The 27,996-nt window shown below is 38.8% G+C and overlaps 6 protein-coding genes and 1 long non-coding RNA gene across 12 annotated transcripts; 3 read left to right on the forward strand and 4 right to left on the reverse strand.

The window, feature by feature from the left end:
• Positions 1–304: 304 nt before the first annotated feature.
• On the reverse strand, positions 305–5,214 carry LOC141832330 (vacuolar protein sorting 38-like). 2 transcript variants are annotated; one of them, XM_074719829.1, is made up of 6 exons: positions 4,921–5,214; positions 4,260–4,466; positions 2,918–3,098; positions 1,519–1,616; positions 1,115–1,345; positions 305–881 (listed from the first exon to the last, which is right to left on the reverse strand). In XM_074719829.1, exons 1-6 carry the CDS (start codon positions 5,143–5,145, stop codon positions 771–773), a joined length of 1,053 nt encoding a protein of 350 aa, XP_074575930.1. In that variant the 5' UTR covers positions 5,146–5,214; the 3' UTR covers positions 305–770. The 2 variants fall into 2 exon arrangements, with proteins under 2 accessions (XP_074575930.1, XP_074575929.1); XM_074719828.1 differs by having other exon boundaries at positions 1,519–1,679.
• A 1,916-nt stretch (positions 5,215–7,130) lies between these two features.
• Positions 7,131–9,863, reverse strand: LOC141831995 (uncharacterized). 2 transcript variants are annotated; one of them, XM_074719450.1, is made up of 5 exons: positions 9,648–9,863; positions 8,890–9,022; positions 8,471–8,712; positions 7,836–8,007; positions 7,131–7,638 (listed from the first exon to the last, which is right to left on the reverse strand). In XM_074719450.1, exons 1-5 carry the CDS (start codon positions 9,671–9,673, stop codon positions 7,534–7,536), a joined length of 678 nt encoding a protein of 225 aa, XP_074575551.1. In that variant the 5' UTR covers positions 9,674–9,863; the 3' UTR covers positions 7,131–7,533. The 2 variants fall into 2 exon arrangements, with proteins under 2 accessions (XP_074575551.1, XP_074575550.1); XM_074719449.1 differs by having other exon boundaries at positions 7,134–7,638; positions 9,652–9,863.
• Positions 9,864–10,469: 606 nt separating this feature from the next.
• Positions 10,470–15,335, forward strand: LOC141831994 (putative RNA-dependent RNA polymerase SHL2). Its single transcript, XM_074719448.1, has 2 exons — positions 10,470–13,378; positions 14,070–15,335. The coding sequence occupies exons 1-2, from the start codon at positions 10,652–10,654 to the stop codon at positions 14,943–14,945; spliced, it is 3,603 nt and encodes a 1,200-aa protein (XP_074575549.1). The 5' UTR covers positions 10,470–10,651; the 3' UTR covers positions 14,946–15,335.
• An 851-nt stretch (positions 15,336–16,186) lies between these two features.
• Positions 16,187–18,619, reverse strand: LOC141831411 (uncharacterized). 3 transcript variants are annotated; one of them, XM_074718770.1, is made up of 3 exons: positions 17,694–18,619; positions 17,398–17,618; positions 16,187–16,500 (listed from the first exon to the last, which is right to left on the reverse strand). In XM_074718770.1, the coding sequence occupies exons 1-3, from the start codon at positions 18,579–18,581 to the stop codon at positions 16,461–16,463; spliced, it is 1,149 nt and encodes a 382-aa protein (XP_074574871.1). In that variant the 5' UTR covers positions 18,582–18,619; the 3' UTR covers positions 16,187–16,460. The 3 variants fall into 3 exon arrangements, with proteins under 3 accessions (XP_074574871.1, XP_074574868.1, XP_074574869.1); XM_074718767.1 differs by having other exon boundaries at positions 17,398–18,619; XM_074718768.1 differs by having other exon boundaries at positions 17,374–18,619.
• Positions 18,620–19,138: 519 nt separating this feature from the next.
• On the forward strand, positions 19,139–22,241 carry LOC141832528 (uncharacterized; the record flags this gene model as incomplete). Its single annotated transcript, XM_074720024.1, has 3 exons — positions 19,139–19,442; positions 20,957–21,037; positions 21,825–22,241. Coding segments are annotated over exons 1-3 (657 nt in total), but the record flags the coding sequence as incomplete, so codon positions are not given.
• A 13-nt stretch (positions 22,242–22,254) lies between these two features.
• LOC141831335 (uncharacterized) lies at positions 22,255–24,209 on the reverse strand. Its single transcript, XR_012602042.1, has 3 exons — positions 24,057–24,209; positions 23,013–23,148; positions 22,255–22,930 (listed from the first exon to the last, which is right to left on the reverse strand). It is a non-coding gene; the product is annotated as an uncharacterized LOC141831335 (long non-coding RNA).
• Positions 24,210–24,564: 355 nt separating this feature from the next.
• LOC141831824 (plant cysteine oxidase 2-like) lies at positions 24,565–27,763 on the forward strand. Of its 2 annotated transcripts, none has more exons than XM_074719225.1 (5): positions 24,565–25,113; positions 26,116–26,234; positions 26,317–26,470; positions 26,561–26,767; positions 27,269–27,763. In XM_074719225.1, exons 1-5 carry the CDS (start codon positions 24,891–24,893, stop codon positions 27,391–27,393), a joined length of 828 nt encoding a protein of 275 aa, XP_074575326.1. In that variant the 5' UTR covers positions 24,565–24,890; the 3' UTR covers positions 27,394–27,763. The 2 variants fall into 2 exon arrangements, with proteins under 2 accessions (XP_074575326.1, XP_074575327.1); XM_074719226.1 differs by having other exon boundaries at positions 26,116–26,195.
• Positions 27,764–27,996: the final 233 nt, after the last annotated feature.

Raw genomic sequence — 27,996 nt, forward strand, 5'->3', positions numbered from 1 at the left:
GAGCGGCCAACTATTTATTTAATTGAGAGAAAATTCCACTTGCTCCCCCCTGAACTTTATCAAAATTGCTACTTCACCCTCTCTAGTTTTACAAATAAAAAATAACTTGTTTAATTATATATTTTTAGAAATAATTTTATATAAGAAAAGTAAATTAACTCAATAAAAGGATTAATCTAAGAACAAAAATTATGTTTGGGTTACTATTTAAAAAAGAGTAATGATACACTATATGAAAATACAATATGAAAATGCAACATGATACACTATAGATCTGAGTCCTACATCTATACAGTGGGTTCTACATCCCTGCAGTGTAGTATGTCATGTTGCATTTTCATATTGTATTTTTATGTGTAGTGTATCATTTTTCTTTAAAAAATATGCAATATTGAGATCCTTAGCTTTGTGGGCCCATCATGGCATGAGAATGAAAACTATTGTAAGAGTGAACAGACCTTTGTTCTTGTTTACAGAATTACAGGCCCTGCTGCTACAGTTGCTGCTTGGATTGCAGTTGGGCTTCTGAGGAGTTCTCTTGCATATCACAACCATGCAAGTCTAGAAAATCACAAACCAAAAATAATTATCAGGACAATTAGTGTTAGAAGATAAGAAATATTACTACAAGATTATTATCAATCCACAAACAGCATCAGCCTAAAGGAACAAAACATCCACCAAGGTGGAAGGAATCTATAAATTGGCTGCCAAGGAATTGGTAAGATTTACGTGTCTTCAAAACCTTAAGGAATCAATGAAATCACATGTTAAGGGTATTCTTTTGACAGGATGATCTGCACGAGCTCCTTTAAATTAGGTAATATATGGCGTGGGCCCAAACTTTCAGCGCCGATGTAATTCAGGAGTTGCTCCAAATTCTGCAAGCAAAAAGTGAGAATCCAGGGAATTATGTATACTGAAAAGATTGATGGAGCTTTATGAGGAGATTATATTGGCCTCACGCAAAGTCTTGATATGGAGCAGTAACAATGTGCAGGAATTTAAACAAGACAACTTTGAAGGGAAAATAATCCCTTCATTTGACATGGAGATCAGTGATATGAGGTCTAAACTAAGATGCATCAGAGCAAAAATGGAAGCACAGACAAACCTTATTCAATAAGAATATTGCATAGGCTGCTCTTGTAGTATCTTGACCATCTAGAAAAAGTGGAAAGTCAATCGACTTAGAGCTTGTGCTTAATGATGCTGAGTTTCCCATTAAATCAGATGTAGCATTGTCAACTATAGATGTATGATCATAAATATATGAGCGTGAGCCTTTGAAGCGCAAAGGATAGCGGAGAGGTACATAGAGGTATGATGAAATAAGTGAGACTGCCTGAAAAGACAAATTAACAAACAAATATGAACACACAGTCAACCATCCCTGGTGTATGACAAGTGCATTCTATTCTATGGCATTCAAGCAAGCTGCTTAGATGCACTTAAATATTTTTAAGGCAAATAGTATAATTAAAAAAATATTATCTTGTAAGCAAAATGACATCTTACATGTGCAACATAACCCAAGGCACTTGCAAACATCCGAACCTCCTTCTTGTCACTAAAGTAACCCATCGTTTTTATAGGAAGCATAGTTAGTTGAAGACCTAATATTGTCAAAGATGATAAGTGCAGGGGTTTAGAAGGTGAGGATGGTCCAGTAGAACCTCCTGAGAAGTACTCAATAATGTCAGTAAAGTAAAAAATCATGCTGACAAATTATACAAATTATTTCACAAGAACAAAGAAATCTACAACATTTACCAATTATACCCTTTTATTATTCCATAGCAGTTGACAGATTCAATACAGAGACCTATGATCCTGTAATGCTAATAACCTTGCTATTCACAGAGGATAATTAAGAGTTTTCACAACTATATAAAGATCTATTTGGCTCCATGAGAACATTAGGTATGCTTATTCATTAAAAATGCTGATATATTCAGATTAGGCTACAAAAAAAAGGTATGCCTTACAAGAACCTGAATCTTGATCACCACCTGAGTGCAATAATTTGGAAGAAATTTCATAAAAGAGTAGTATAATCACACCACCTTTTATTCTAGTGTCATAGTGAAGCAATCCCGAATAATTTAAAACAGTTGTAGTCATAATCTGATGATCAATCCAATAATAAATCAAATTTTAGAATGAAGACGATACCCAGAAGTAATGGGTCAGAATTCCAACCAACTGCAACATCATCTAATGAAACCATTTCTTTTACATAGATATCTTTTTTAGAAGATGGCCACTGTCGTTTCCATGTTTTAACCAAGATTTATTCTATACCTACTTGTTTTACATGTTACGTACCAAATCCACACTATGACTGATATGGAGATAGAAATTCCAGTCTCCACAAGAAAACCAACAAAACACATTGTTTTTCAAGGTTCCCCCGAAGTTTAGGGTTCGTTGGAATCTTACTACTCTTTGTGCAAGTAGAACCCAAGCCACTAGGCATAAAATTGCCAAAGGGAGATATAACCTATCCATGTACAAATGTTCGAGGATAATAATGCTTTTAAGACATTGGATAACAGAGAGACTGTAAAAGAAAGGTAAAGGAGAGAGACAATATGAAGTTTAGGACTTCGTAACCCAGAACATATATGCCCATATAACAGTGGTCACCATATTGACTTTCAGGAACAAAGAACAACAACGTTGAGAATCAACTTCAGGATAACAGTACATTATTACACATAACACAAGTAGACACCCAAAATTATAGAAAGGTTTATTCTTCCATACTGTAAAATCAACTTCAGGATAACAGTACATGATAATATTGTATTTGCATAACTAACAGGTCCATAAGTATGCATGATATCATTAAAATCTATATGATATCTTTGCACAAAGTCATCCTCCATTAATGGGAAGATAAAGGAAATCATACTTGAACTCTTGCCTAAAGGATGTGGATCAGTGGCCTCCGTAGATGGTTGTTCACTTGCACTCTTGGTTGGGTAAAGTGTTGATATTTGAGCTACCATATCACCTTGCCTCAGCCTAAGCAACTTTTGCAGGTTTTTCAGATTATCATATCCCCTTTCTCCAGATAGCAATTTACTAGCTTCCTAGCACAAAACAAGTGAGTAGATCAGATGACTAGAAATGAAAAATCAATCCAGCATTTCTGAAGTCCAATAATGTATAAAACCATAGCAACTAACCAATAATAGCAAGCTGCGATAAGGAATGCAACTTTTTTTTAGTGTACAAGATGATTATTTTTCATAATTAGTTTGTCAATTCCTACCCTGTGATATTGAACGGTCCCAAACTACCTGTGCTCATCAGACTAGGGAAAGCCCTCCTATGCTTTGCTCATCTCTGTGTAAGCTGCTTCAAACATTTCCTAATCAATTTGCCCCAGCTCATCAATCTCTTGGACACTAGTCTGGTCTTGCATAATTCCTACGTATTCCACTTGTCTCAGAAATTCAGCATCAAAGTTAAAGCTCTGTGAGGGAAACAACGGGCAATGGCTGGGAGAGGATAAGTATTAGACACCAATCACCGACCATTATATTATAATGGCTCATGGAGGACTATCATTTACATTACTGATGGCACTTGAGCAAACTTTTTCCATTTTTCTCCTTTCTCTATTTTTATCTCCTTTCTGACATCAAAATTGATAAAGAAGTTTGAGACAGTTGTTTAGTACAATTCTCAGTTTTTACAACTATGGTTTCATTATTAGCTCCAACTTGGTATCTTATGCGTACAATTGCTTTTCACCATGGGAGTTTGTTTCACAAGAATCTAATTTAAGAAAATAAAATAGTGTCCTACAGATTTTAATATAACATTACTTAGAAGTAGAAGAATTGTTGCCTCCTGACCTTTTTAAACTGGCTCAGGTAGCTCTCTTAAATTCTCCAGGGAACACCAAAGACCAAACCTTTTCATTTGGGTACACAAAAATTCCATTCCAGTAAAATGTTTAAGATTATTGTAGTTGCTTCATGTCTACATTTTATGACCAGATAATTACACATCTCTTTACTGAAATTCCACCAAAAAGGGCACTGGATTTGGTGATCATAAACTGAAAGGAGTCCCTTTTCTATCCTTTTCTCTTATATGCAGCTCACGTCATTCACTTTCTAGGTTTGAGAATTTAAATTGGACTATAATTAAATTTGGAAAAGAAACAAAAGACCACTCAATGCTTTGCAAACAATTAAAGAAAAATGCTTCTGCGAGCACTCTTAATGCATCAATCTCACTACCTGCAACTGCTGGTGGGATACAGTTAATCTCTTTCCAGCTACCAACAACAATCTGGTACTGTGCCAAAGTTTATCTCTTTCTTTTTGTGAATTCTCAGAAGCCTGCTTGATGTGCATGGACAAGTCTTCCAAGGCAAGTCTCTTAGCTTCCAGTTTCTCCTTCATCTCCTCTAACTCATTTGTTTGGCGTAATGATCCTTTTCTTACCTGTTCACATGCAGAAAAGTAATCAGCCAAAGTTAGCTAAGGTTACTTAATGAACTACCAGCTATGATATAGCTCTTCCCCAAAAACAATAAGGGAAAGCAACTCAAGTATCAACTAATAAAAAAAGATATAACGTTGATGTGTGAATCGTATCAACCAATTAAGTTACATTTCAGTAACGTTGCTCCAATTAAAACTCTTCAAAACATGGCAAAGAACTGTTCCAATTCGATTCAAGCTATTGATATTACAGTAACTACTTTATAGTTGGGAAAACAAAATCAGACAAGGGGAACCTATGATCTTAAGCGCAAACTAAGATAGTCAAGCACCCAAACAGCCAGCCGGACTTCTCTACTAGAATCGAGATATATAGAGAGCAAGGTCCTCGGTCTTCCTCTAAATTCGAAACCCTAGACAAACGCTGACCCAACAAACGAAAAAAAAGACCTACCTCGATGAACGATTCCAGACGTTCGGAAAGCGACTCCTTCCTCTCCTTAGCCTTCTTGAGCGCCGAAGAGAGGCTCCAAAGTCGAGCGAGCTCCTGCTGCAGGTCCTCCCAATCGACAATCTTGGGGTCGTCCCCGCCTTCGATCTCCTGCGCGTCGCAGATAGCCCACTCCGACAATTCGGTCCCCGGGGCGAGATCAGGCCCCCTTATACGATCGGATTCCATCGGCAGGGCCCCCGGCGCTCTTCATCGTCCTCCAGCAGCGGCGGCGGCGGAGCTCATCGGCGGATCATGGCGAACGAGAAAAGGGAGTGAACGCCACTTCGCTCATTTCAAACGAATATATTCTATTCTGTTTTCAAACCAACCATTCAAAACCATTTGTTTTCATTGCAAGGGGAAAAAATAAATTAAATAATTAAACAAATTATTTTATTTCAGTTAAATAATCTATTTTTTATTCTAAATTAAATTATTTTAACTTAATAAAAATTACTACATATAAAATATTATTATATTTAGAAATTAATTAAATTATATCAAAATTATTTTTATAGAAAATATAAATATTATTTATTTAAACGAAAGGTATATGCATGAATAATATCACAATATTGACTTTCCTATTCTATTCTCATGAATTAATTTTCATATCATGTTGTATACTTGATAGCCCTTCTTAATTATTATTATTTTTTCTTTTTACTCATTATTCATACAAGAATTGAATTTATAAATAAATTTATAAATATTATTTTATAGCATTATTGAGACTTTAAATATTGTTTGATTATGTATCATCTGATAACAATAACATATAATGGGGTATCATTTTAATATTAAAAAAAATCATAATAATGAAAAACCTTAACATGACATTGAATTTAGTTATCAATATTATTTCAGTATATTCTTATTTTTTTTATGGGAGTTGAATTAAATATATTAGGTCATATTTTTCCCCCTTGGATTAAAAATCCAAATAAGTTGATGAATTCATTAACTATTTAAACCAAACTATATATACTACCACTAATATTTAAGTGCAAAAATTAAGGAGGGTGGTCTCTGTCAATTTAACATAATTTATTTATTCACACTCAAAATATTATATCTGTACTCAGAATTTTTTTTTTGGAGAAAAATTAGAAGGGCGTCCTAAATTATATAAATCATAAAAAAAAATCCATTATTTTAGTGTAATGTAGTAGTTACCACTAATTGTTATAATATATAATATTTAATATAATACTGTTGTAGTATTGTAGTTGTTAATTAATAGTTTTTATATGTTGTAACAATTACTAAGTAACTGCTACAATTATTTTTAAGTGATTTTAATCAATTTAAAATAATTTTGATAAAGTTTAAATAATTTTTAAATTAAATTGGTAAAAATTATTTTGATATAATAGTGTCCAAAATTTATAATTTAGGTTTAAGATTTTAAAATTTAATTATAATTATTTTAAAATAATTTTAACTCATTTAAAATAATTTTGATGAACTTTAAATAATTTTGATAAATTGATTAAAAAAATTTATATAATAGTGATTTGTATGTAGTAATTTTAATTAAAGTGAAATAATTAATTTTTTATATTATAGTAGCTATCAATAATTACTACATAGTTAATTTTAAATTTTAAAATTTCACATTCTAAATCTTAACTCTGAATACTATTATTAATTTTTCAAATATATTTAAATTTTATTAAAATCTTTTTTAATTAATTAAAATAATTTTAAAATAGTTATAATTATAATAACTACTTAATAACTTTTACATATTATAATAATATTAAAATTAAAGAATAATATTATAGTAAACACTCGATAATTTCTTCAATATATTAGTAAGGGGTGTTCTGGAAAAATATTTGATGAGGTGCTTTTTTTTTATTATTTTTTTAAATTATCCTTTCGATGATTTATATTATTTAGGGCGCTCTTTTATTTTTATTTTTTCAATTTTTTTGTTATATACGATAGATAAAACTCCTGAACATTGTTTTCCCATAAAAGATTTCAAGCCTCTAAAGAGGCGAGCCGTCCGGAGTTCGAACTGGAAATTTGTGTCCTTTGAACGATGATCGAGGGTTAAAATGAGCAGTGGGTCGATCGATCGATCCGAAACACACGCGGAATTGTTGTAGAGATCTGCAAGAAAAGTGAAACAGAGCTTTCATGCTTCCTGTTTGACGGAACAGATTCATGGATGAGCTCCACTGTTTCGCCGACTGCTGCAACTCTATCATTCCAACTGGATCGCTTCTTCTTCCTAGAAATTTATCGTCGTGTTCAATGAATCATCCATCAAGGAGTACAACTTTGGATGGCGACGGCCGCGGCATTGATGGAGATGTCTCCGCCAGGGACTTGCTCGACTCTCTCATGGAGAGACTGTCGGCGCCGGAGCAAGGGAAGCTGACGCTGGCCAACATCAAGGCTCTTCTTTTGGAAAGCCAAAACATCGAGCGGTAATAACCAATGATGCAATTAATGGCAAGATCATATCTTCGATCGAATTCCCTCTCCATATTTGTTTGTTAGCGTTGCTGCACAGCAACCCAAAGTCAACTCTAAAACTAGTTCACAGTTTGTTTAAGTCAGTCAAAGGCTAAGACTCTGAATGAGTTGGTCAACTGTTCTTTGAGTGAACCCAACCTCCGCGACAGGTAAACTAGCATCAGTAGCAAGTCCTCTGGCAATGGATGCCTGCAGAATCAAACTCACAAGTCAGAGCCCATGCCAAGCAAGCAATGCAATGAAAATCTAGAGTTAGTTCATTTTACAATGCCAAAGACAATGAAAGGAAAAGATTTCATTGATCTATTGCAGAGTTAGAGTTAGTTCAAAGGAACAAATATTCATTATCTTAATGAGTATAAAGATGAATGAGCATATAAACAAACCCAGTGCAGTTCGTCAATCTTCAAAAGTGAAAAGTTCCATTCCCTCGATTCAATTCCATCGATATAAACTGATATATCGGTCCAGTTTCTGTGGTGAAATTCCAGCCTCTGAAAGCCAAAGCCCAAGCCAGCACCAATAGCTTTGACGAATGCCTCCTTTAGACACCAGTATCTGCAAAACAATCGAAAACAGTTCAGTACTTTTGCAAGTTTACTGTGACACATAATGGATTAGTGAGAAACTGGTGTCTGCACGCACGCTTGTTTCTTTTGTTCTTTCTATGAACGAAAGAATCGGCTAAACTTGGAGTGAGAATTTCAGTATGCAAAACAGCAGATAATAGTTAGTGACTCTTTCTCCAAACAGATGAACATAAGTGATCATTTACATCAAGGATACTCTATATGAATTAGTGAAATTAATCATAACCAACCAACGAAACATAATATCGGAGTAATAATATGTGTTTGAACTTTCCCAAAGTAAATTTCATAGGTGAATAGAACACTTGACCGAAGGTCCTGTGCAGCCAAAACCTTGAAACCATATGAAAGTGTCTACTAAAAGTGGCTTGTTAGTGTACAAATTCCTTTCTTGTTGAGTAATTTTGACAGAATCATACCAATGTTCATACCTGTAGAACTCACACAACTTTTCTTCTGAAGCACCTGTTTTTGCAATGTTCTTCCACTCTAGTGCAGTTAAAAATGATGAAAAATTACTCATGAACTCATGTTCTGTTGTTCGTTCTGGTATCATAATGGAAACGATATCTAGACCAACAAGACAGACAGGATCAGATGCTATGCCCACATAATCTCCATGATGCGATACGTTGAAGTTGAAATTTGGAAATGGAGAACCTATGCTATTAATCTGCAATAGTTATATGGAAATACAAATTAGACAACATTGTGAACCAGAATCAGAATGCATACAGAATGAGATCTTCTGCACATTATTGAGAATGCCAACATTTTCTTCCCTAATCCATCTGTGCATAAAGTGACCTAGAACAAAGGAAAAACTCAGCAAAGAGAATGACAATCATACCAGATACGGTTTTCCCTCAAGCGTCCGATGTATAATTATTTTGTCGTAAGGTATACCTAAAACTTCATGCACAAGTGAGTATTGAAGCAGTCGACTTACAAGAGCTCGTTTTCTATCATCAAACTTCATGTACCTATCAAACAGAAAAACTTGTAAGATGGTTCACTCAATGTCCTAAAGAATTGATCATGCTGATTCCATTAGAACATATGCAATTCATGTTTGACCAAATTCTTTATTATGCATGAAGAACTATACAATAGAAGCACAAATATCTAAGTTGATGCATTTGCTCACTGTCATCACGCCAGAGATACATAAGCAAATCAATGACTATTGAAAAGGCCACATGAGCCAAAACACAATTTACACCTTTCTGTTAGGACCTCCATGACAGAGAAGGCAAGAAGCTTTAACAAGTTTGAAAGGTTGGAACCGATATCGAGTATCAAAGTCGTACAAAATCATGATGAAAATGCAATACTTTGTCATTAGTTAAAGCTATATGTGGTCAACCGTGCTACATAAGATTTGCAGCTTCTTCTTGTTGCTGCTGTTGCTGTATAAGAATACAAAGGCTAACAGGAAAAAACTATCACAGGCTTAATCCACTGAAAGAATAGATAAAAAGAAAAGAACAGGTCTTGGAGTTTTCTTGATCCATAGTAAGAAAAAGTAAGCTACTTGGAAGAAAATTGTGCCCTAAAGAATAACCAGAACCGAAGAAAAAGCAGCAATAACGAAGTCTGAAACAATACTGACTTAGTGACGGCTCTCTGCTCATCTTCTGGAAGAAGAGAAACAACCGATGCAAACTGGTCCACGGAAGGGTTCCAAAGGGAGACGTTGACCAGCCATCGCCTCACCCCACTTTCCATTGGCTGTGGAAAGGGGCACACGACCAGGATCGAAATCTAGGGCTTTGGGGAAATCTAGGGATTTGCAGAAAGGGAAGACAGAGACGAAAAAGTAGTCCTTCGCTGGATTGCGAGGGCGATGAAATCGCCGGCGCCGGTTTGGGGCGGCGAGGATTATATAGCCGGCAGTAAACCCGGTCCGATGAGACCTGGGCCGGGGTTATCCGGGCCGGTTCACAAATTCGATTTTTTTGTCATAAGAAAAGCAACACTAAACAAGTATATTTTCATACTTTGGAAAATAAAAATTATAATGCGACCAAGTCCAACACCAAAAAATCAATAAATCTAGTATGGTCAAAATTATTATAAAACTATTTTTTTATTTAAGGTTGTAAAAAATATAGGCCAGCCCGCAGATGTTGTCAAAGGTTGAAATTAAAGAATGGAATTATCAATTAATATCTGAAGTCGAAGACGTTAATGGTATAGTATGGCCAAAATTATTATAAAACTATTTTTTATTTAAATAAAAAAGATAAGAATTTGAAATTAAAGAATGGAATTATCAATTAATATCGATTTATTATTATTATTATTATTATTAAAAAAAAAGTGTCTCCACTGACTTAGTTCCGTACACAGTCAATTCATTAAATTCTCGTATAGTCGATAGATTTGCGTTAGGGTTGATCAGATGCCGCACGCCGATCGCGACTACTGGAAACTCTGCCCCCGTCGCCTCGCCGTCGCCGGAGATCCGTCCGGCCATCGACTGATCGCCACTGGAGTTGGCAAAGCGGCATCGCATCGGTACGCGCAGGCCCGGAACCCTCGTGTGTCGTTTCAGATTCTGTGATCGTGTTGTCTCATTTTTGGGGCAGAAAGGAGGCATTTTGGACGCTATGGATCTTCCGCCGACTTACAAGGAGCAGAAGAATCTGACGGTTAGCCAGGTCAGTTTTGGTGGGTTCGACGCGAAGGTCACGGCGAAGCAGCTCGCGGATTTCCTGGAGAACGAGGTCGGGATCATATGGCGGTGCAGGGTGAAGAGCTCCTGGACGCCGCCCGACTCGTTCCCTGTCTTCCATGTTCCCCTCGGCGGGGACGCCTCGTGGAAGGAGGACTACGAAGGCGTGGTGCCGCACGCGTTCGTTCACTTTGCGCGGCCGGACAGCGGTAAGAAAGCTATGGATGCGGCCGGAAGGAACGCGCTTGTGTTGAATCGTCGTGTTCTTAGGGTGAACATGGGAACCGAGAGTTCATTACTCGTCAACAGGAGGAGAACCAGTGATCCCTTCAAGTTCTCCAATGTGCGCATCGAGATTGGGAATCAAGTCAGCAGGGACGAGTTCTTGGTGGGTTGGAAGGGACCGGATTCAAATTCAGTAGTCGATTTTGTGATTGATCCCTTTGATGGACGCTGCAAGATCCTTTTCTCAAAGGAGACAGCTTTCTCATTCAAGGGGACACGGGACTTGGCTTTGATCAAATGCAATTTCAAGCTGGAGTTCTTGGTGAGAGACATCAATGAGATGAGAGTCTATGAAGATAATGCTCCCTTTGTAATGCAGTTCCGACTCATCTCGGCACCGGCAGTGTATTACCGCACTGCTGATGATGACATTTACGAGTCTGTCCCATATAATCTGTTAGACGACGAGGATCCATGGATCAGGACAACAGATTTTACTCCTAGCAACGCTGTTGGTCGGTGTAACTCATACAGAATTTTGTTCTCCCCTCGTTTTGGGGCTAAGATGCAGAGATCCCGGGCCTATCTGAGAGAAAGGGGGATAGCCGATTTCCGACCGAAGCACCGACAAGTCATAAGGGATGAACCTAACTATGGAGTGCTCACGGTCGATCCTTTCTTCTGTATTCAATACAAGGAAGGAATCAAATTTTCGACTATGTTTTTAGTGAATGCACTTGTGCACAAAGGCATTGTTAATCAGCATCAACTTACTGAGGAGTTCTTTTCCTTACTTAGGCAACAGAGTGATATAATAAATGAATCTGCTCTACTGCATATCTGGTCATACAAACGCCCCATTTTTGATGCACCAGGAAGGTTGAAGCTCGTTCGGGACTGGCTGTTGAAGGACCGCAAACTTCTCAGGCAGCCTTCTAATGAAACTGTTGAAGTGAGGAGGCTTGTTATAACTCCTACAAAAGCATATTGTCTTCCTTCTGAGGTAGAACTCTCAAATAGGGTCCTTAGGAATTATAAAGAGGTTGCTGATAGATTCTTGAGGGTGACTTTCATGGATGAAGGGATGCAACAGTTGAATAATAATGTTTTAAACTACAATGTGGCACCTATTGTCAGAGACATAACTAAAAGCTCATTTCCTCAGAAGACTACTGCGTTCAGGAGGGTAAATCATATTCTAACTAATGGGTTTCAACTATGTGGTCGAAAATATTCCTTTTTAGCATTTTCATCAAACCAGCTAAGGGATCGATCAGCATGGTTCTTTGCAGAGGTTTCCAACACCATAACTGTGCCAATTATTAGGAGTTGGATGGGAAAATTTTCTAATAAAAATGTTGCTAAGTGCACTGCTAGAATGGGCCAATGTTTTTCGTCTACGTATGCCACAATCAATGTTCCTCCAAATGAAGTAAACCCTAAACTTGAAGATATTGTGCGCAATACATATGTCTTTTCAGATGGAATTGGGAAGATTACACCAGATCTTGCACTTGAAGTAGCTGAAAAACTGCAACTGACTGATGACCCCCCCTCTGCCTATCAGATTAGGTATGCTGGCTGCAAAGGAGTTGTGGCTGTTTGGCAAGGAAATGGTGATGCGATCAGGCTGTCACTGAGACCAAGTATGAATAAGTTCATGTCTAATCATACAATGTTGGAGGTTGTATCGTGGACTAAGATCCAGCCAGGTTTTCTTAACCGGCAGATTATCACGTTGCTTTCAGCACAACAGGTGCCTGACAGTGTTTTTGAAAGAATGCAAGAAACTATGATTCATAAACTGAACCGGATGCTTGTGGATGTTGATGTTGCATATGAGGTTCTTACAATATCATGCGCCGAGCAAGGTAGCACTGCAGCAATGATGTTGAGTGCTGGTTTTAGACCTCAAACTGAACCTCACTTAAAGGCTATGATCTCATGCATTAGATCATCTCAGCTAGGTGATCTTTTAGCAAAAACAAGAATCTTTGTTTCGAAAGCCAGGTGGTTGATGGGCTGCCTTGATGAACTTGGGGTACTTGAACAAGGGCAATGCTTTATTCAGACCTCAAGCCCTTCGCTTGAAAATTGTTTTTCAAAGCATGGTTCAAGATTTTCAGCAAAACAGAAGCATAGGCAAGTCATTGTGGGTACTGTGGCCGTAGCCAAGAATCCATGTCTTCATCCTGGAGATATTAGGATCCTTGAGGCTGTTGATGTGCCTTCATTGCATCATCTTGCTGATTGTTTAGTATTCCCTCAAAAGGGGGACAGGCCTCATACCAATGAAGCATCTGGAAGTGACTTGGATGGTGATCTCTATTTTGTTACATGGGATCAAGATCTTATACCCCCAAGCAAAAAGAGCTGGATTGCTATGGATTACACCCCTGCCGAAGACAGAAATTTACCACGGCAAGTTTTTCCTCAAGTAAGTATCAAGCTATATGATTTTAACCTCAATGTGTGTTGAATATACTATGCACTTTAAACATTCAAAGCTTTTGCTTTCTGAAACTCAGAATGAAGTTTTTTCATCTTTAATTTGTTGTTGTGATACAGTTTTAATAATAAGAAAAGAATTGGGAGAATAATTAAGATGGATGAGAATAACGAGAAGATTATACAAATCCTTTAAAGATTGTCACCAACTTTGTCTTTTATAGATAGTCTCACTAGAAGATCATTACCAATTGTTTCTCTTAATATGTCTCTTCTTGTCCTTAACTATATGGAAAATTAACCCAAACATCACGTTGTCAAGCTGAACATAGAAAATATCTATCTTGCAACACAGGTCTTAGAAACAAAAAATTATGTTTTTGATTAATTAGTTAGTGAGATTGTTTGAAATAATGAGAATTCAATGGTCATATACCAACATTTTTGAATAATTAGAACCTAAAGAACATATTTGTGAGTTTAACGATACCATGTTTCTCATCTCTTCTAACAGCTTTGGTAGCATCTGCAAGCTGCAATGCTTGCATCAATCGAACATAAGAGGAAAAGTTCTCTAATATATATATAATCTGAATTCTTTCCTGTTGCAAATTGTTGATATTCCAATAGTAATTTTAAGTAGAATTTGACCAATGTTCTTTCAAATATTTTTCCTCCAGGACATTATTGACTTTTATTTGAAGAATATGGTGAATGAGCAGCTCGGTGTTATTTGCAATGCTCATGTTGTACATGCTGACCTTAGTGAAAATGGAGCATTAGATGAGAATTGCCTCAAGCTGGCTGAGCTCGCTGCTATCGCTGTAGATTTCCCTAAGACAGGAAAAATGGTCAACCTGCCTCCCACCCTCAAACCGAAGTGCTATCCTGACTTCATGGGCAAAGATGATTACATATCCTACAAGTCAGAAAAGGTTTTAGGAAAGTTATATCGCAAGGTTAAAGATGTCACAGATGATCCCAACTCATCTGAAACTGCCTGCATGGTCGAGGATTTACCCTATGATGTGGATCTTGAGGTTGCTGGATCTTCAGATTATCTTGCTGAAGCATGGCAGAACAAGGTCGTCTACGAGCGTCATCTGAATGCATTGTTGGCTCAGTATAGAGTTAGCTCAGAAGGGGAGGTTGTTACAGGTCACATATGGTCTTTGCCTAAATTCAATAGCAGGAAGCAGGGTGAGTTGAAGGAGCGCCTGAAGAACGCATATTCTTCTCTTCGCAAGGAGCACCGGCGTGCTTTCGACACCATGGACGCTGATTTTCTTCGACTAACAGATGCAGAGAAAGGAGTGCTTTACGAACGAAAGGCTTCGGCATGGTACCAGGTGACTTATCATCCTCGGTGGGTTAGGAAGTCGCTCGAACTAAACGAGCCCGATTGGGATTTGGTGCCGGCACGACTTAGTTTTGCATGGATAGCAGCTGACTACCTTGTTAGGATCAAGATAAGATGCGGCGAAGAGAGGAGGAAACTAAATAGTCAAAGACCGATTGATTCCCTTGCGAGCTATCTTTCTGAACGAATCGATTGATTAGCTCGACTGATTTATGTGGTGCTTTTGACAATGCCATGATCATGCTGCCAGTGAAAACAACTTTTGTATGGTACCAGATTCTTCATTATGCTTGCACATGACATCTTCAAGTCCTGTATATTACATCATCTCTTCTTCGATTAATGTTTGTGTTGTTGGACGCATGTATCAGAGTTGAATGAAGAACAATAAAGGATTTTCACAGGGGGAATGTACAATAAGTATTGGTAGAATGTAGCAAGAACATTAGAAATGATGTGATTAGCTGCTTCTTGAGTTGGGTGTAAGACCTCTATGCTGTGTTTCAATGGTTTTTAATCATTGATATTGTTTCAAAGTTGGCTGTACTCTTTTCTCTTTTATTCTAAATCCTTTCCTTCTCTAAAATTAGAGTTGAGTATGCTTGGGTTATCACATGAACCGGCTGAGAAATAGGCCGGTGTCTTCCGGTTTAATCCTACACTGGTGAGCACCGACGGCTGGACGCCAGCCCGTTGGTTGGCAGGGCGGCGCGGCAGCAGCCATGCACCGCCGGTGCCACCAGTGGTGTTTCTTTCTTCTGGGTGTAGGTTCTGGCTTGTAGCTAGTGGCACCGCGGCCACTGACTCACTGCCTCAGCCTCTTGGTGATAGTTTGCGACGGTGGCAGAGCGGCATCAGCGTTGTGCTCTGTACCAGTCGCTCGTCCAGTGGCCGGCCGCCGCACGGCCCTCGTCATCCACTGTAATGCCTGCCGGCGCCACCTTTTGCGCCTCACTATGGACCTTTCCCCTTGAAGCTTCTTGGTGAAACTATGTTATACATAATCCTAGCTTAAACTACCTTGGATCAAGTTACTCTTGTCAGCAAATTGTACAACCTTTACAAAAAAAAAAAAAAAACTTGCTTGATTTCATTCTAATACATGAAAACCTCTAAAACTTCTACATCTGGCCGAGCATCTACCCAATGCAAGAAAATATTCAGAAACAAAATAATTAGAACAAATGTAACAACTTGTTCACTGGTACTAACAGTTGTGTGGACTCACTGGTTTGTTGACAGTGTTCAGCAATAAAGAACTATCCTGTTGGATATGGCCATAGAAGCAGTATTCAGGTTTTTAAAACCCTTCCACAGCAAGATTCTCTGCGATCATACATTTTACTGGAGTAACTAAATTCCAAATATATCTTGTCATGGGTCGAGAATAAACAAAATGCAGAAACTCAGCCTTGATCAGCATTGAAGTGGGAGAGATGATACAGTTATTTAAATAAATAATAATGTCAATGTAGAAGTTCACAGACATCTTGCCATAAACTCTAGATTGTCTTAAGTTAGCTAACCGACATGATAGAATACAAAGCTTACGATCCAGCAAAGGCTGAGAGATTCTCCATTCTCGGTACTTGATTGAATAGAATACATTCAACAACGACAACTTCGACGCAGATCTGGCTGTAAATCTTTACTGGTAGGTGCATAGAGCCAACCCAAATAGCCAATCGATGCTAAGCAATCACTTGATCTATCATACAAAGGCGGTAAGGTAGAGGGAAGCAGAAATAAACCTACATGAAGAAAACAGATCAGAAGCCCAGAAGTGGACTAAAAATGTTGGCAATGAATAAACAGTGTAGACAAAAAGGCTTAAAGAGGTTAACACATGCAAAGAAGCTAATGAGTTCTAGAGAAAGCATCCAACTGTCCAAGTCCTATAAAAATATTCTGTAAAACATGCCTCAAAGAGAACTCCAACATCGAGGAAAATCCGCTTCAGATCCCAGAAAAGACATAACTACCAAGAAACTCTTTGCATTTCTACAATCCAGATTTATATGATTTCATGCTCTCATATCCTAGATACACCCATAAGTTACAAGTAAAATTCATTGATTATAGCTTATGCAATTATTAAATTGCATCATAAACAAACTATGTGCATCACCAGTTACAATATATAACCATAGGATTCATGTGAAAGATTAGCTCTAAGCCTTTTATGGATGAAATTACCTCTCATATTAATACATTTGGGACAAAACTCTATGATTTACAGATGATCATAAGCAAATTGATGAGACTAAACTACCAAAATCGATTGTGGAATTACCCTATAAATTAGTAATAACCTTACCTAAATGTATCAAATCCCTTCATAAGCATATTAAGAACCATTTTAATGTTACTATACCCATTGAAACTAGAACTCCCCACTCCATTAGGTGTGGACTAAAATATATGTATGTTGCAACACAGTTAGAAACCAAATCATTATCATGAAAAATTCTAATTTCCTATCCCACCATAAAAAGATCAAATTTCATAGACAAATTGGTTCAACATATGATCTACTTACCTGAATAAATTGTCAGCAATCAAGTATTGACAGAAAAGTAAAAAAGATTCAATGCAATAAAACCAATCAGGAAAAGAAAATTAACTCAACAGAAGTGACGCCACACTACCCGCTCAAATTCTCAGCAGAACCATCGTCATCGTCGTCGCCGTCCTCCCTGTCTTCGCCATCATCTTCTTCACCTGGTTCCTCGCTCAATTTAGCAATTTCTGCTTGTGCTGTCTCCAAAATCTGTCTTTTTTGCAACTCCAAATCCCTTTGGAATTCCTTCCTCATCCTTTCGAGCTCTGTCATCTGCTGCCTCTTGTAATTTTCCATCTTCTCATAAATCTCCCCAAATTTCTTAATTGAATCAGCAAGCATCCTAAAGGAAGAATCTGAGCTCCATGAGACATTGTCCCTTACCTTTGGCGGGAACCCATCAGAGTAATCCTCACTTCCACTGTCATCTGGACTGCCCCTCATCTTACCGTTACCATTACAACGGTCTCGATAGGCACTAGAGCTAGCAAACACATATTCTCCCGCATCAACACCATAAGGCAGCTTTGGTGGTGGAGGTGGTGGAGGAGGCAGCTGAAGCGGTTGCTTTCCTGTCGTTGGTATTGGCGATGTGGGCGACATCAAGGCGTCCATCTTCTTGAAATAAACCCACTTGCTTCCAGATTTCCCATGCGCAGTCAAGATTGTCTTCTCTTTTTTGTACTTCTTCTTTAGGGTATCAATCCGGTTCCGGCACTGTGCGTCCGTCCGATGAACCTTGGAAGCCTGCAAAACCTTCTTACCCACCTCACTCCACTGATCCGCTCGGAGACTCTTCCGTCCATTCTGAACGTATCGATCGCCCCAGGCATCCAAGAGCACAAAGGTCGAATCTTCCGACCACTCAGGGGGCAAGGTCCGCGTGGGAGGCTTTGCGGGGGGAGCGGCGGACGGTGGGGGCACTCTGGGGGCAAATTCATACCCTAACGCGAGCTTATCGATCCTCCTCCGCTTCCCGATGCTGTCGGACGAGGAATCATCGTCCTCGCCGCTGGAATCCCTGGGGCGCCGGTAACCACCGCCTGCGTCGTCATCTTCGTCGTCCGAGGGCCGATCCGGGTAGTTCTGCTGCTGCTGCTCCTCTTCGTCGTCATTATCGTCCGGCTCGGCATAGCGACGGCCGAACTGAGGAGAAGGCGCGGGGTCGCCGAAGGGGGGTTTCGGGCGATTGGAGGAGGACGAAAGGTGGAGGCGAGGATTGAGGGGGCGCGAATCGGGAGGGTACCCAGCGGCGTCGTCGGAGTCGTCCATCGACGGGATCCTTCTTCTTCTTCAACCCTAAAATCGGTGCAGCGACGGCTTTGCTTCTCGCGAATCAATAATTTCTTTAAACGGCAAAAATGAGATCGAGAGGGGCGACCCGGCGCAACTCGCCGACCAACCACCCGCAACTCGGCCAAACGCGTTACGGATCGAACCGGTTGGCCTAGCTAACTCGGATTAGACCGCCCGTCCGGTTTCTCTCTTCTGCTGTTTTTGGTTCTCATGGATTGTAATTATTTCTATTTTGCAAAAATTAAAAGATCACTTTTATTTTAATTTCATTATTTAAAAAGTATCTTATTTATTTATTTTAATTGATCCATCTAAAGTTATTTAAAATATTATATTCTTGCATAATTATATCAAAATTATTACATAAATAATATTTTTTAATAAGGTGCACTTTTTTTATTGTTTTTCCATATTATTTTTATATTTTAGAAAAATAAATGCCTTTAACGTTTAGGAAAAAGAAGGCCTTTGCCGTTCTATAAATATACGGATCATCCCCCGTGCGTTTTTCCGTTTTCTTTAGTCCTCTCTCTCTCTCTCTCTCTCTCTTCTGTTGGCGTCTGTTTGCAGATTTGCTCCGACGAAACTGATCGAGATTTGCGCGAAGGCGAGGAGGGCGATAGGGTTTCGCCTTCCCGGACGATCTCGCTTTCTCCTCACTGCTTCTGGGCAGAATCCATGTCGAGGAAGCGGAAATCGGACGCCTCGGGCCTCGACGAGGCGGATCGCACGTTGTACTCCACCTTCTGCGGTGCCGCCAATTCGCTGTCGCAGCTCTACACGCAGGCCATGAACCAGCAGAAGGTCTCCTTCCAGGCCGGAGAGCGCCATGCCCTGGTTAACACTTAGCCCCTTTCCCTTTTTTAATCTGCCTTTCCGCATAACCCAATCTATCGAATCTGATCTTGAGAATCTTGTGACAAAAATAAATTAGAACGGATCTATTTTTGTTCCATTATTTTGTTTCGATGATTTGTTAATACATATGGGTTGCAGTAGCAATTTTGTTAACAGTAATAGGAAGTGGAGCAATAGAGAAGACATCGTGGGACGGCGGTTCTATTGGCAACCAAATATCAAGTTAACGAGAACCTAAGCTTTTGTTCTTGTTTTTTTAAATCGAAAGTTAGAATGCCATGATAGAATGCCCTCATGCTGATTGGACCAAAGGATAACAAAGTGGTTTAACTCCTTACGAACTCTATTCATGAATCTAGCTACCGATGCCACGGTATCTAGTACCTAGCGCATAGATTGGTAGCTCTGTAAAAATCGTTCTTTGCTGGAACAAAACTCCTTATTTGTGGTCTCAGTCAATGAGCTCTTGAGGATGTTGCAACAATTGATGTGTGCATTTCTGTTCAATAACTGCAAGGATTCCTTCCATTTGATCTCCTAATGTCATTTGCCAAACACCACCAAGTAACACTATTATATTGCTAATCCACTGGTAGTCGTCAGCCCAATGCCTCGAGATTCTGACATAAATCTCGAGTCATGCCTTGGGAACCTCCTCCTTTTTTTTTTTTGGCACAAATGTATTCCAAGGGAGACAACTAGTGATGCAAATCCTAGTGACAATTCCTCACCTCACTTTTTTTGCATGTCAACCGAGACATGAGTTACTTGCAAATGAGCATTTCAGAGGCTGCTAAATTTATCTAACCCCACTTGACTGCATATCACTATTCAAGATTAGTCAGTTCCTCTTATCTTTAAATACCTTTTGTCAAACCAACAAGGGTTCCAGATACTCAATTGAGCATGTCAATGGGTATGAGATATGTATACTTTGTCAAGCACCATAGGCACCTTGATTTTCCAAGTGTTTCAGACTGCAATGGGGCATCAAAGAAGGTGGTTTACTTCAGTCAAATGGTTGTGAAATGATACCTCACATTTAGTCGGAGCATGGCAAAGGAGTGGATCACCTTGATTTGAGATCAATAGAAGATGAGATTGTTCACAAGTTCACTTCATTGAAACACATAGTCGTTGTAAACATGCTTGCTCAGCCAAGGCTCTAACAAATGCTGGATTTGGGGTATGTACATGATCTTATTCTCCATAGCAAAGAGAAACAAAAGAATCCCTTCCTGTCAGGTAACATTACCATTGTACCAATCTCCTATTGGTGAAACTAGTAACAATGATATTTGCGTCCCAGTTTGTACTTTACAGCCAACATTTCCATGTAAAACAGTCTTTGTCGAATTCACGAGAAACCATTAATTCTTTCATAAAAAAAATTGCCTTTTCTACCTGAAGTTCCATATGTTCTACCATTGGCAATGGGAACTCGAATTGTGTTATTGTTAGTTGCTTATGATGCCTACATGCGTCTTGTGCAGGACAAGCTTTATCAATGGATCATGAGAAAGCATGAAGAAGGGTCAAGGATCACAGTAGCTGATATAGTTTGCCATATTCAGGTTATATTATAATAATAACTTATACTTTTGTGTCTTTGAAATGTTAGTTCAGTCACTGACCATTATAATTTGAGTTTGCTTATTCTCATCATTAGCAACCGCATAAGGTTGGTTGCTTCACTGTTAGTGTAGATTCAAATAGTTTTTGTTCTAGGCACACTTAGCTCTAACACCTTCTAGATCACTCTACTCTTATCACAACTTTCACTACATCATTCTAAGGACATGATTTGGGATCTTAAGCCTACTGTTTTATGCGAAGAAACTTAATGGTCCATATTCAACATTATTTCGTTAACTAAGAGCTGATTCCTTCATTTATTGCTCGTTGCCAGTCCAATAGTAGATAAGCATTACTCAGACTTGAATGTTAGTAAACAACATAGGTATTGATCTACGTATCAAGCACACCACATGATCTAGGTGTTTGGCATGATATACTCCTACCAGGGGTTAAAAATGGCAAGTTGTTTTTTTATGTTTTTGATGGATCCACCATTTTGCATTACAAAATCAAAGTCATCTTTTGAAATGCTTTCTAAATTAGCATAAGCTGTCAAATTTGAACCAGGAAGTTTCTGCCTCACCCAAAATATGCTTGTGTTCATCAGGCATATATAATAATAAAATTTGTGGCACCTCTTAATAATCTTAATCAATAGTTTCATTTAGTCTCTCTGCTGTTAGTCAAGTTGAGATTGATCTATGGGTTCGTTGTTGCTAACAGATCAATATGTGGTAGTCAATAAAATTCATTTCACTAAAATATGTTCATCGAACCTTCCAGACTGAGATGGACTATGTTGCAGAAGATGGATTAGCAGCCCCAAGAGCACCATTCCAAAATCAACAACCGCCGGCGTCAACGCATCCAATAAACTCAACCTTCCAAGTTCCATCTGGTTTGTTTGGGCAGCCAATCCCTCGAAGTGGCCACACTGATCAAGCAAAAAACTCCGTCTTCTCAAATGCTCTTTCCAGCCCTGTGCGCAGGAGCCTTCAGCCGTATCACCTTGCTAATGATGGTAGTGGCTTTTACGCAAATGATGCCCCACCTACTGGAAACGTAGCAGCCAGGAACCATGATTCAGATCAAAACCGGGACACCAGCTCCCTCAGCTGCAACGACACATCCATGGATATTCATACAGATAGCCCGCCGCATCAAAATCACTATTCAAGAGTGAAGAATGAATACTGCAAGCCATGTAACAGAATCACACACTTTCTTAATGTGCTCTATTGCAGTCGGTCTTTTATGCAAAAATAGTCGTGTGGGCTTTGTTTATGAGTTTGGTAATCGTTTTGTATATGAAAAAGAACTCCATAGTTCATATATGATATGTTCCATATCCTATTTCTTGTTTTCATGCTTACATGTAGGAATGATTTTCCTACTTTTGCCGCACATTCAACATGACTTACTAGACCTCACTCATTTGTTGGATTATCAACTTGATCAATTACTGTTGCCTTGTAGGATCTGCACATCTTTGTTAATTCTTGACAGGCCATGCCTATTCCCTTTGAGTTGCGCCATGGCTCTTGTAGCGAGCTGATACCGTGCCATCGAGGTCGAGAACCCTTGGCATTGTGTTTCTTTTAAATAGCAGAGGAGAACGAGACGAGACGGAGCATTGGCTGTCGGTGCTGAAGGCAACAACGACGGAGAAAAGATCAAGGGTTCTGGTAAATATGCACTTCTCAATCAAGTTGCTTACGTTCGGTAACAGTCTCTCTCTCTCTTTCGGCTCCCATGGATCCAAAGACTTACAGACGAGTATAAATTTAGGGTCTATCATCTATTTAAGCCAAACCCTGATTGTGTTGCTTGTGAACCAGCTCCGGCTGCTTTTCTCATGGCTTTTGATCTCCAAGTTGCTCATCATAGTTCTGTTTTAAGGAAATTCATGTTTAGTTTGAGGAGTGCAGTCCACAAAATATATGATGAAGCATTTTTACACGTCCGAGTTACCTTTTTCTCGAATGCATCATCTTCTGGCTTAATAATCTTATCCCCAATCCCGTAGGCGATAGCTTCCTGTTATTACCTCTGTGGCTCCTGTCGCTTGACGTGTCACAGGGTTACCTTCTGTCATGAACATATCCATCTGTGATGGAGTAAGGCCATTCATTGACTGAGGGAAACTCTCATAATTTTAGAACAATACATTTCACAAATGGGAAACAAACAGATAATAGCCTAGAATGTTCACAGGGTGCAAGGAACCTTAAAGTTCTTGTTTGACATTCAACATCATAAATGAGGAAGTCGACAAATATGGTTGACAATGTGAACCTATCGAGGATGTGATAGTTATCAAAGAAATTTAGAATGATCACCTACTTTCTTACAGAACATATAGTGGAGGACAAGTCTTAAACAATATCCTTTTGAAATACGATCTACTTTTTCACAACATTCCCTCCCTAGCTTCTCAATCTACTTCCTGTCCTCCTCTTATCTTATTGACTTCCTTCTAACTCCCTATTTGTTCTACATCATTACCACATATCAATGAATTACCTCTGCAGATGAGAACAGAAATGTAAAAGCCAGCTAGGTCACTTGTTAAAGCTACGATTTATCCGTAATTTGAGTTGATATTAGTCTCAGCTCAAATAGAGCTATGCTTTTTGCAACAAATATTTAAGTACACCTTGAGCTTAGATGCTTATTAAACTTGGAACTCAGTTTCAGTTATAATTCACTTGAACCTGATGCTTAAATCAAATTTAATCTGAATCTTATATCTACCTATGAATGAGTTTTCCTTCGAAAGTGGTATGACTGTCTAATAGAAGCGAACTTCCAATCTATATTTCATTCTGATACAGAGATGCAAAAGAACCATCCAAAACTTTGCCAGATCTGACCAAAAATCAAGAAATTCATGCCTTTTTATAGTGGAAATCACAATAAAAGCAACGCAGTCCACTGATATGCACATTATCAGAAAAATTTTAATCAGAGATGTTCATTTGATAGAAACGTTCAAGGAAGAAAAAAGGAACTTACATCCCTCCTTGAGATTCTCCTCCCGGAATTCCCGGGGTATGCGATCGTAGTTGTTGGAAGAGCGCGACTCGCATCTGCAGGCGGCGCTTTTCCTCGAAGGGGCGGCGAGACATGCACGAGGAAGAGTGTTTGGGGACACCGGAGACGTCATCGAAGGCGAGGAAGGGGAAGGAGCAAGGAACCCTAGCGAAGGGGCGGTTATTATCCCTGGATCTCGGCACGTGAGTCGCACGCTCCTTTAAATGACTGATTCTGGAAGCGGCATATAAAAATTTATTTGTGAAAAATAAAAAATAATAATGGAATATCTAATTTGGCTTGTGACACGTGTAAAGTTTGCATTGGCGGATGTGTAGGTCCAGCGTTCACCGTTACAACGAAACAACCAAAGGCAGTTTATGGCAGCCCACAGGAAAGCAGGCAGGCAGGGAACCCTCTCTGCCAATGGCGCCCATGGTTTTCCCCTCCCTCTCCGTCAAAATGGTACGCCTCGCTTCTCCCTTTCTTCTCCTTAAAAGCCCAACAAATCCGCTCCCTATCGGCTATCGCCTTCATCGAACAGGAATCATCCAAATCCCGTTCTCCTGAATTAGGGATCGGGAACCTAGATTTCTTCTTTTTTCGGAAAAGGAAGGACGAAATTTGCTCACCAGTACTGTGGCCCTAACTATTCCTTTTGTTTATTGCTTCCAAAAAAAATCCTTTGTTTTTTCCTGTACGTCGAGGCCGGCGGCGGTTCAGCATTCGGGCACTCGCTTAAAAGTTTTGATTTTGATAACTCCTGGAGTTTCTTTGGAGTTCTTTTTCTCCGATTAGGGATTTGCCGCTTTTTGGATGAGGGTTGGCGGAAACTTGGTTGCCGACGACCATGACGGGAGGGTAGAATTGGCCCCCGAGAACAGCAAGGGTCCTTCCAAGAAGGGCAAGCGGCGGCAGAAGAAGGCGGGGAGAGCTGTGCAGAGGCTGTTTGAGACTTGCAAACAGGTTTTTTCTGAGGGCGGACCAGCCGGAGTCATTCCGTCACCGGAGGATGTTGAACGCCTTCGATCTTTACTTGGTACTTATCCAGTTCAATGCACTTGTAGTATTTTTTTTAAAAAAAAAATGCAATTTTGTTGTTCGACAAGCATACTACTACTTCCACTTTCATAGAAAAGTGTGCGCTCGCTTATTAGTTCCATATGAATAAGTTCCTTAATCTATTATTATCTTTCCTCCTGAATGATTGATCGTTTTGGATTGAATAAGTTTGATACTTATTTAATATAGTATCGCGGCTAGGCCTGGACCTTCTGGTCATTAGGAGCATAAGACGGCATGTTGAAGATAGACTATTTGTTAAGTACAATGGTTCATTATGTCTAAATATTAAGAGGTTCTCCTTCTCCTAATGATTTGTTATTTTAAGATGGGATGAACGAGATCCACCTCAATTGAACAATGTGATTGCTTAGATAAGTTAAATTGCTTTACAGATGTTAAAATATCCCTATGTCTAGTATTAGTGTCATTAATTTTATTGCTTATGATCAAAATTAATATTGTTACACATGGAGTATAAAGCTTTTCTTATGCCAACCTGCGTCAATGTGTCATGAAGACTACTGTTGACAGCTTAAACTAACTATTTGGTTGTGCCTATGTTCTTCATTGAATATCCTACTGAAGCTCATCATGATGTATCTTAATCTCGGGCATCTGGCCTTTAATTTTCTAGATCATCTTGCTGTGATTTTGTAATATCGTATTGGGAGTGGTATCAAAGTGAACTGAGAAATCATTTACCACCTATGTACATTTGAACTTTTCACTTAAGATGTGTAGCTGATGTTTTCTTCTAAGATTCAAATCTATAAGAAAACATCAGCTAAAGATTTTAATTAGAAATGCTGTACTCCTGAGCTTATCACACATATCTACTTTGCAACATTTTATGGTAGAAAGAAGCACAAATATTTAACTTTTAGTTTGCTTCAGGATTTTTGTTCAATTTCCTGATTATGTGTTTTGCATTTTATCTGTCTGTTTGATCCGGTTGTTGTATTTTCCTTCTGAGCAGATACTCTGAAGCCTAGTGATGTTGGTCTAAGTCTGAACTTGCCATATTTTCAGAACTCTGGGATTGATGGACCTCCTCCTGTAACATATTTGCATCTTTACGAGTGCCCTAATTTTTCAGTATTGACTGATCCTTAGTTTTTACTACTAATTGCATTAGACATTTCAGCATTTCTCATTTATTCGATACTGCATTTTGCAGATTGGTATCTTTTGCTTACCACAAGCAGCTGCAATTCCACTTCACAATCACCCAAGCATGACTGTGTTTAGTAAAATCCTTCTCGGGTCCATGCACATTAAATCATACGACTGGGTTACTCAGGGCTTGAACGAGAATATCAAATCGTCTAGTGGTGTGTGAGCTATTAGACTAGTTTAGTTTGAAACAGATACCAACCAAGATTGTTCCTTTCTGTGTTAGCCATGTTTTTGCATCTCTGCAGGTGCATATCTAGCAAAGATGAACACTGATACCGTCTTTACAGCTCCCTGTCGGACATCTGTTTTATACCCTACCTCGGGGGGCAACTTGCATTGTTTTACTGCAGTAACCTCATGTGCAGTGTTAGATGTCCTTGGACCACCATATAATGATGACGAAGGGCGCACCTGTACATACTACAAGGAATATGCATTCTCAACTTTCCCCGGTATGTTGGTTTTGACTCTTTACTCAATGTTTGTATCGATGAATATAATGCAGGGTTATCTATGTGATTATGAAATGCATGAACAACCACATGAGTTAAGAGCCTAGAAGAGTGTAATACCTTCTTATTCCATACATCCATATTGTATTTTGATCATTCTAAATGGATTGATAGATAAAAGCTAGTAGCTAGTGATGCTTCGATGTCCTATCCCATACCGATTTATGTTGCCAAAATAAGTAACTCAAATATTCTGTTAATGGACATGTGGATTGACTTCACTTCCGATTCTGGCATTTCATTTCTATAAGTTAGTCTAGTTCTATAAAACTTCTGTAATTGTTCTTCGAATCTCAGAAAGCTTTCTAGTTGCATAAACCCATGGTTGGCACTTAGTCGCTTAGCTATGTGGTATCAACTACTGTTATCGCAAATCCATATCTGTTCTGTTATAGCAAATATCAAATGAGCGTGTTTGATGATATGATTTTTTTGTTTCAGGTGATGCGACTCTGCTATCGGGCGAGAACGAGGAGTATGCATGGCTCGAAGAGAGGGGGAGCAAGCCAGATGATCTTGTCGTGCGTGGGGCAGAGTATAGAGGTCCTAGGATTTTAGAACGTTGATTCAGACTTGCAAATGATGCCAAACATGGCTGCAAAAGAGTCAATGTACAAAGAAAACCAAAGAACATCAAAGAAACAAGATCAGAGAAAAGATCATGGGCTCAAATTTATTTTAGATTGCTTTAGGTCGTAATGGCTCACCCATCCAAAACAATCTTAGGATGATCTAGCTCATGGAACTTAAATGCAATGCCCTTCTGTTTTTCACAAGGGCCTAAACTCATGAGTTGTTCGTAAGGACTTTTGTTTTCTTTATTTCTTGGTTTGTTCTTTGCTTCTTTTGCTGCAATTTTGCATTGTTCACCCACTCTGAAGAGGACTGGGTTTCTCTTCAGCATATTATAATTCAAGTGTCTAAATTTTATATTAATTCCAGAGATAGACGATCTAGATCTTTGTAATATTTTAAACTACTCTTTTGCATAATAATGGAGAAGATTTGTCCAAATGGAGCTTTCCGTGCCATCAATATTTTAGGGCACACTTGTCCTCTTGCTCTCATGGAGGCGACTGTGTGTTTGGCCGTATGCTTTGTTTGAAATTTTGATTTGACTGAAATAATATTATTTTAATATTATATTAATATTTTAATATCAATATTAA

This window comes from Curcuma longa, chromosome 7 (genome assembly GCF_044706935.1).
Source record: "Curcuma longa cultivar G26 ecotype Majalengka, Jawa Barat chromosome 7, ITB_CL_G26_1.1, whole genome shotgun sequence".
Lineage (NCBI taxonomy): Eukaryota > Viridiplantae > Streptophyta > Magnoliopsida > Zingiberales > Zingiberaceae > Curcuma > Curcuma longa.

Excerpts from the sequence above, each read along its gene's own strand:
- LOC141831824 (XM_074719225.1), top strand. The coding sequence starts at position 24,891 with ATGAGGGTTGGCGGAAACTTGGTTGCCGACGACCATGACGGGAGGGTA. Across the intron at positions 25,114-26,115 it reads ACGCCTTCGATCTTTACTTG|ATACTCTGAAGCCTAGTGAT; the intron begins GTACTTATCCAG and ends CCTTCTGAGCAG. Across the intron at positions 26,235-26,316 it reads ACGAGTGCCCTAATTTTTCA|ATTGGTATCTTTTGCTTACC; the intron begins GTATTGACTGAT and ends TGCATTTTGCAG.
- LOC141831994 (XM_074719448.1), top strand. The coding sequence starts at position 10,652 with ATGGATCTTCCGCCGACTTACAAGGAGCAGAAGAATCTGACGGTTAGC. Across the intron at positions 13,379-14,069 it reads CACGGCAAGTTTTTCCTCAA|GACATTATTGACTTTTATTT; the intron begins GTAAGTATCAAG and ends TTTTTCCTCCAG.
- LOC141832330 (XM_074719828.1), bottom strand. The coding sequence starts at position 5,145 with ATGGAATCCGATCGTATAAGGGGGCCTGATCTCGCCCCGGGGACCGAA. Across the intron at positions 4,467-4,920 it reads GTCTGGAATCGTTCATCGAG|GTAAGAAAAGGATCATTACG; the intron begins GTAGGTCTTTTT and ends GCATGTGAACAG. Across the intron at positions 1,346-1,518 it reads CCTTGGGTTATGTTGCACAT|GCAGTCTCACTTATTTCATC; the intron begins GTAAGATGTCAT and ends TTGTCTTTTCAG.
- LOC141831411 (XM_074718767.1), bottom strand. The coding sequence starts at position 18,581 with ATGGACGACTCCGACGACGCCGCTGGGTACCCTCCCGATTCGCGCCCC. Across the intron at positions 16,501-17,397 it reads TCTGCTGAGAATTTGAGCGG|GTTTATTTCTGCTTCCCTCT; the intron begins GTAGTGTGGCGT and ends TTCTTCATGTAG.
- LOC141831995 (XM_074719449.1), bottom strand. The coding sequence starts at position 9,767 with ATGGAAAGTGGGGTGAGGCGATGGCTGGTCAACGTCTCCCTTTGGAAC. Across the intron at positions 9,023-9,651 it reads GAGCAGAGAGCCGTCACTAA|GTACATGAAGTTTGATGATA; the intron begins GTCAGTATTGTT and ends TCTGTTTGATAG. Across the intron at positions 8,008-8,470 it reads AAGTTGTGTGAGTTCTACAG|ATACTGGTGTCTAAAGGAGG; the intron begins GTATGAACATTG and ends ATTGTTTTGCAG.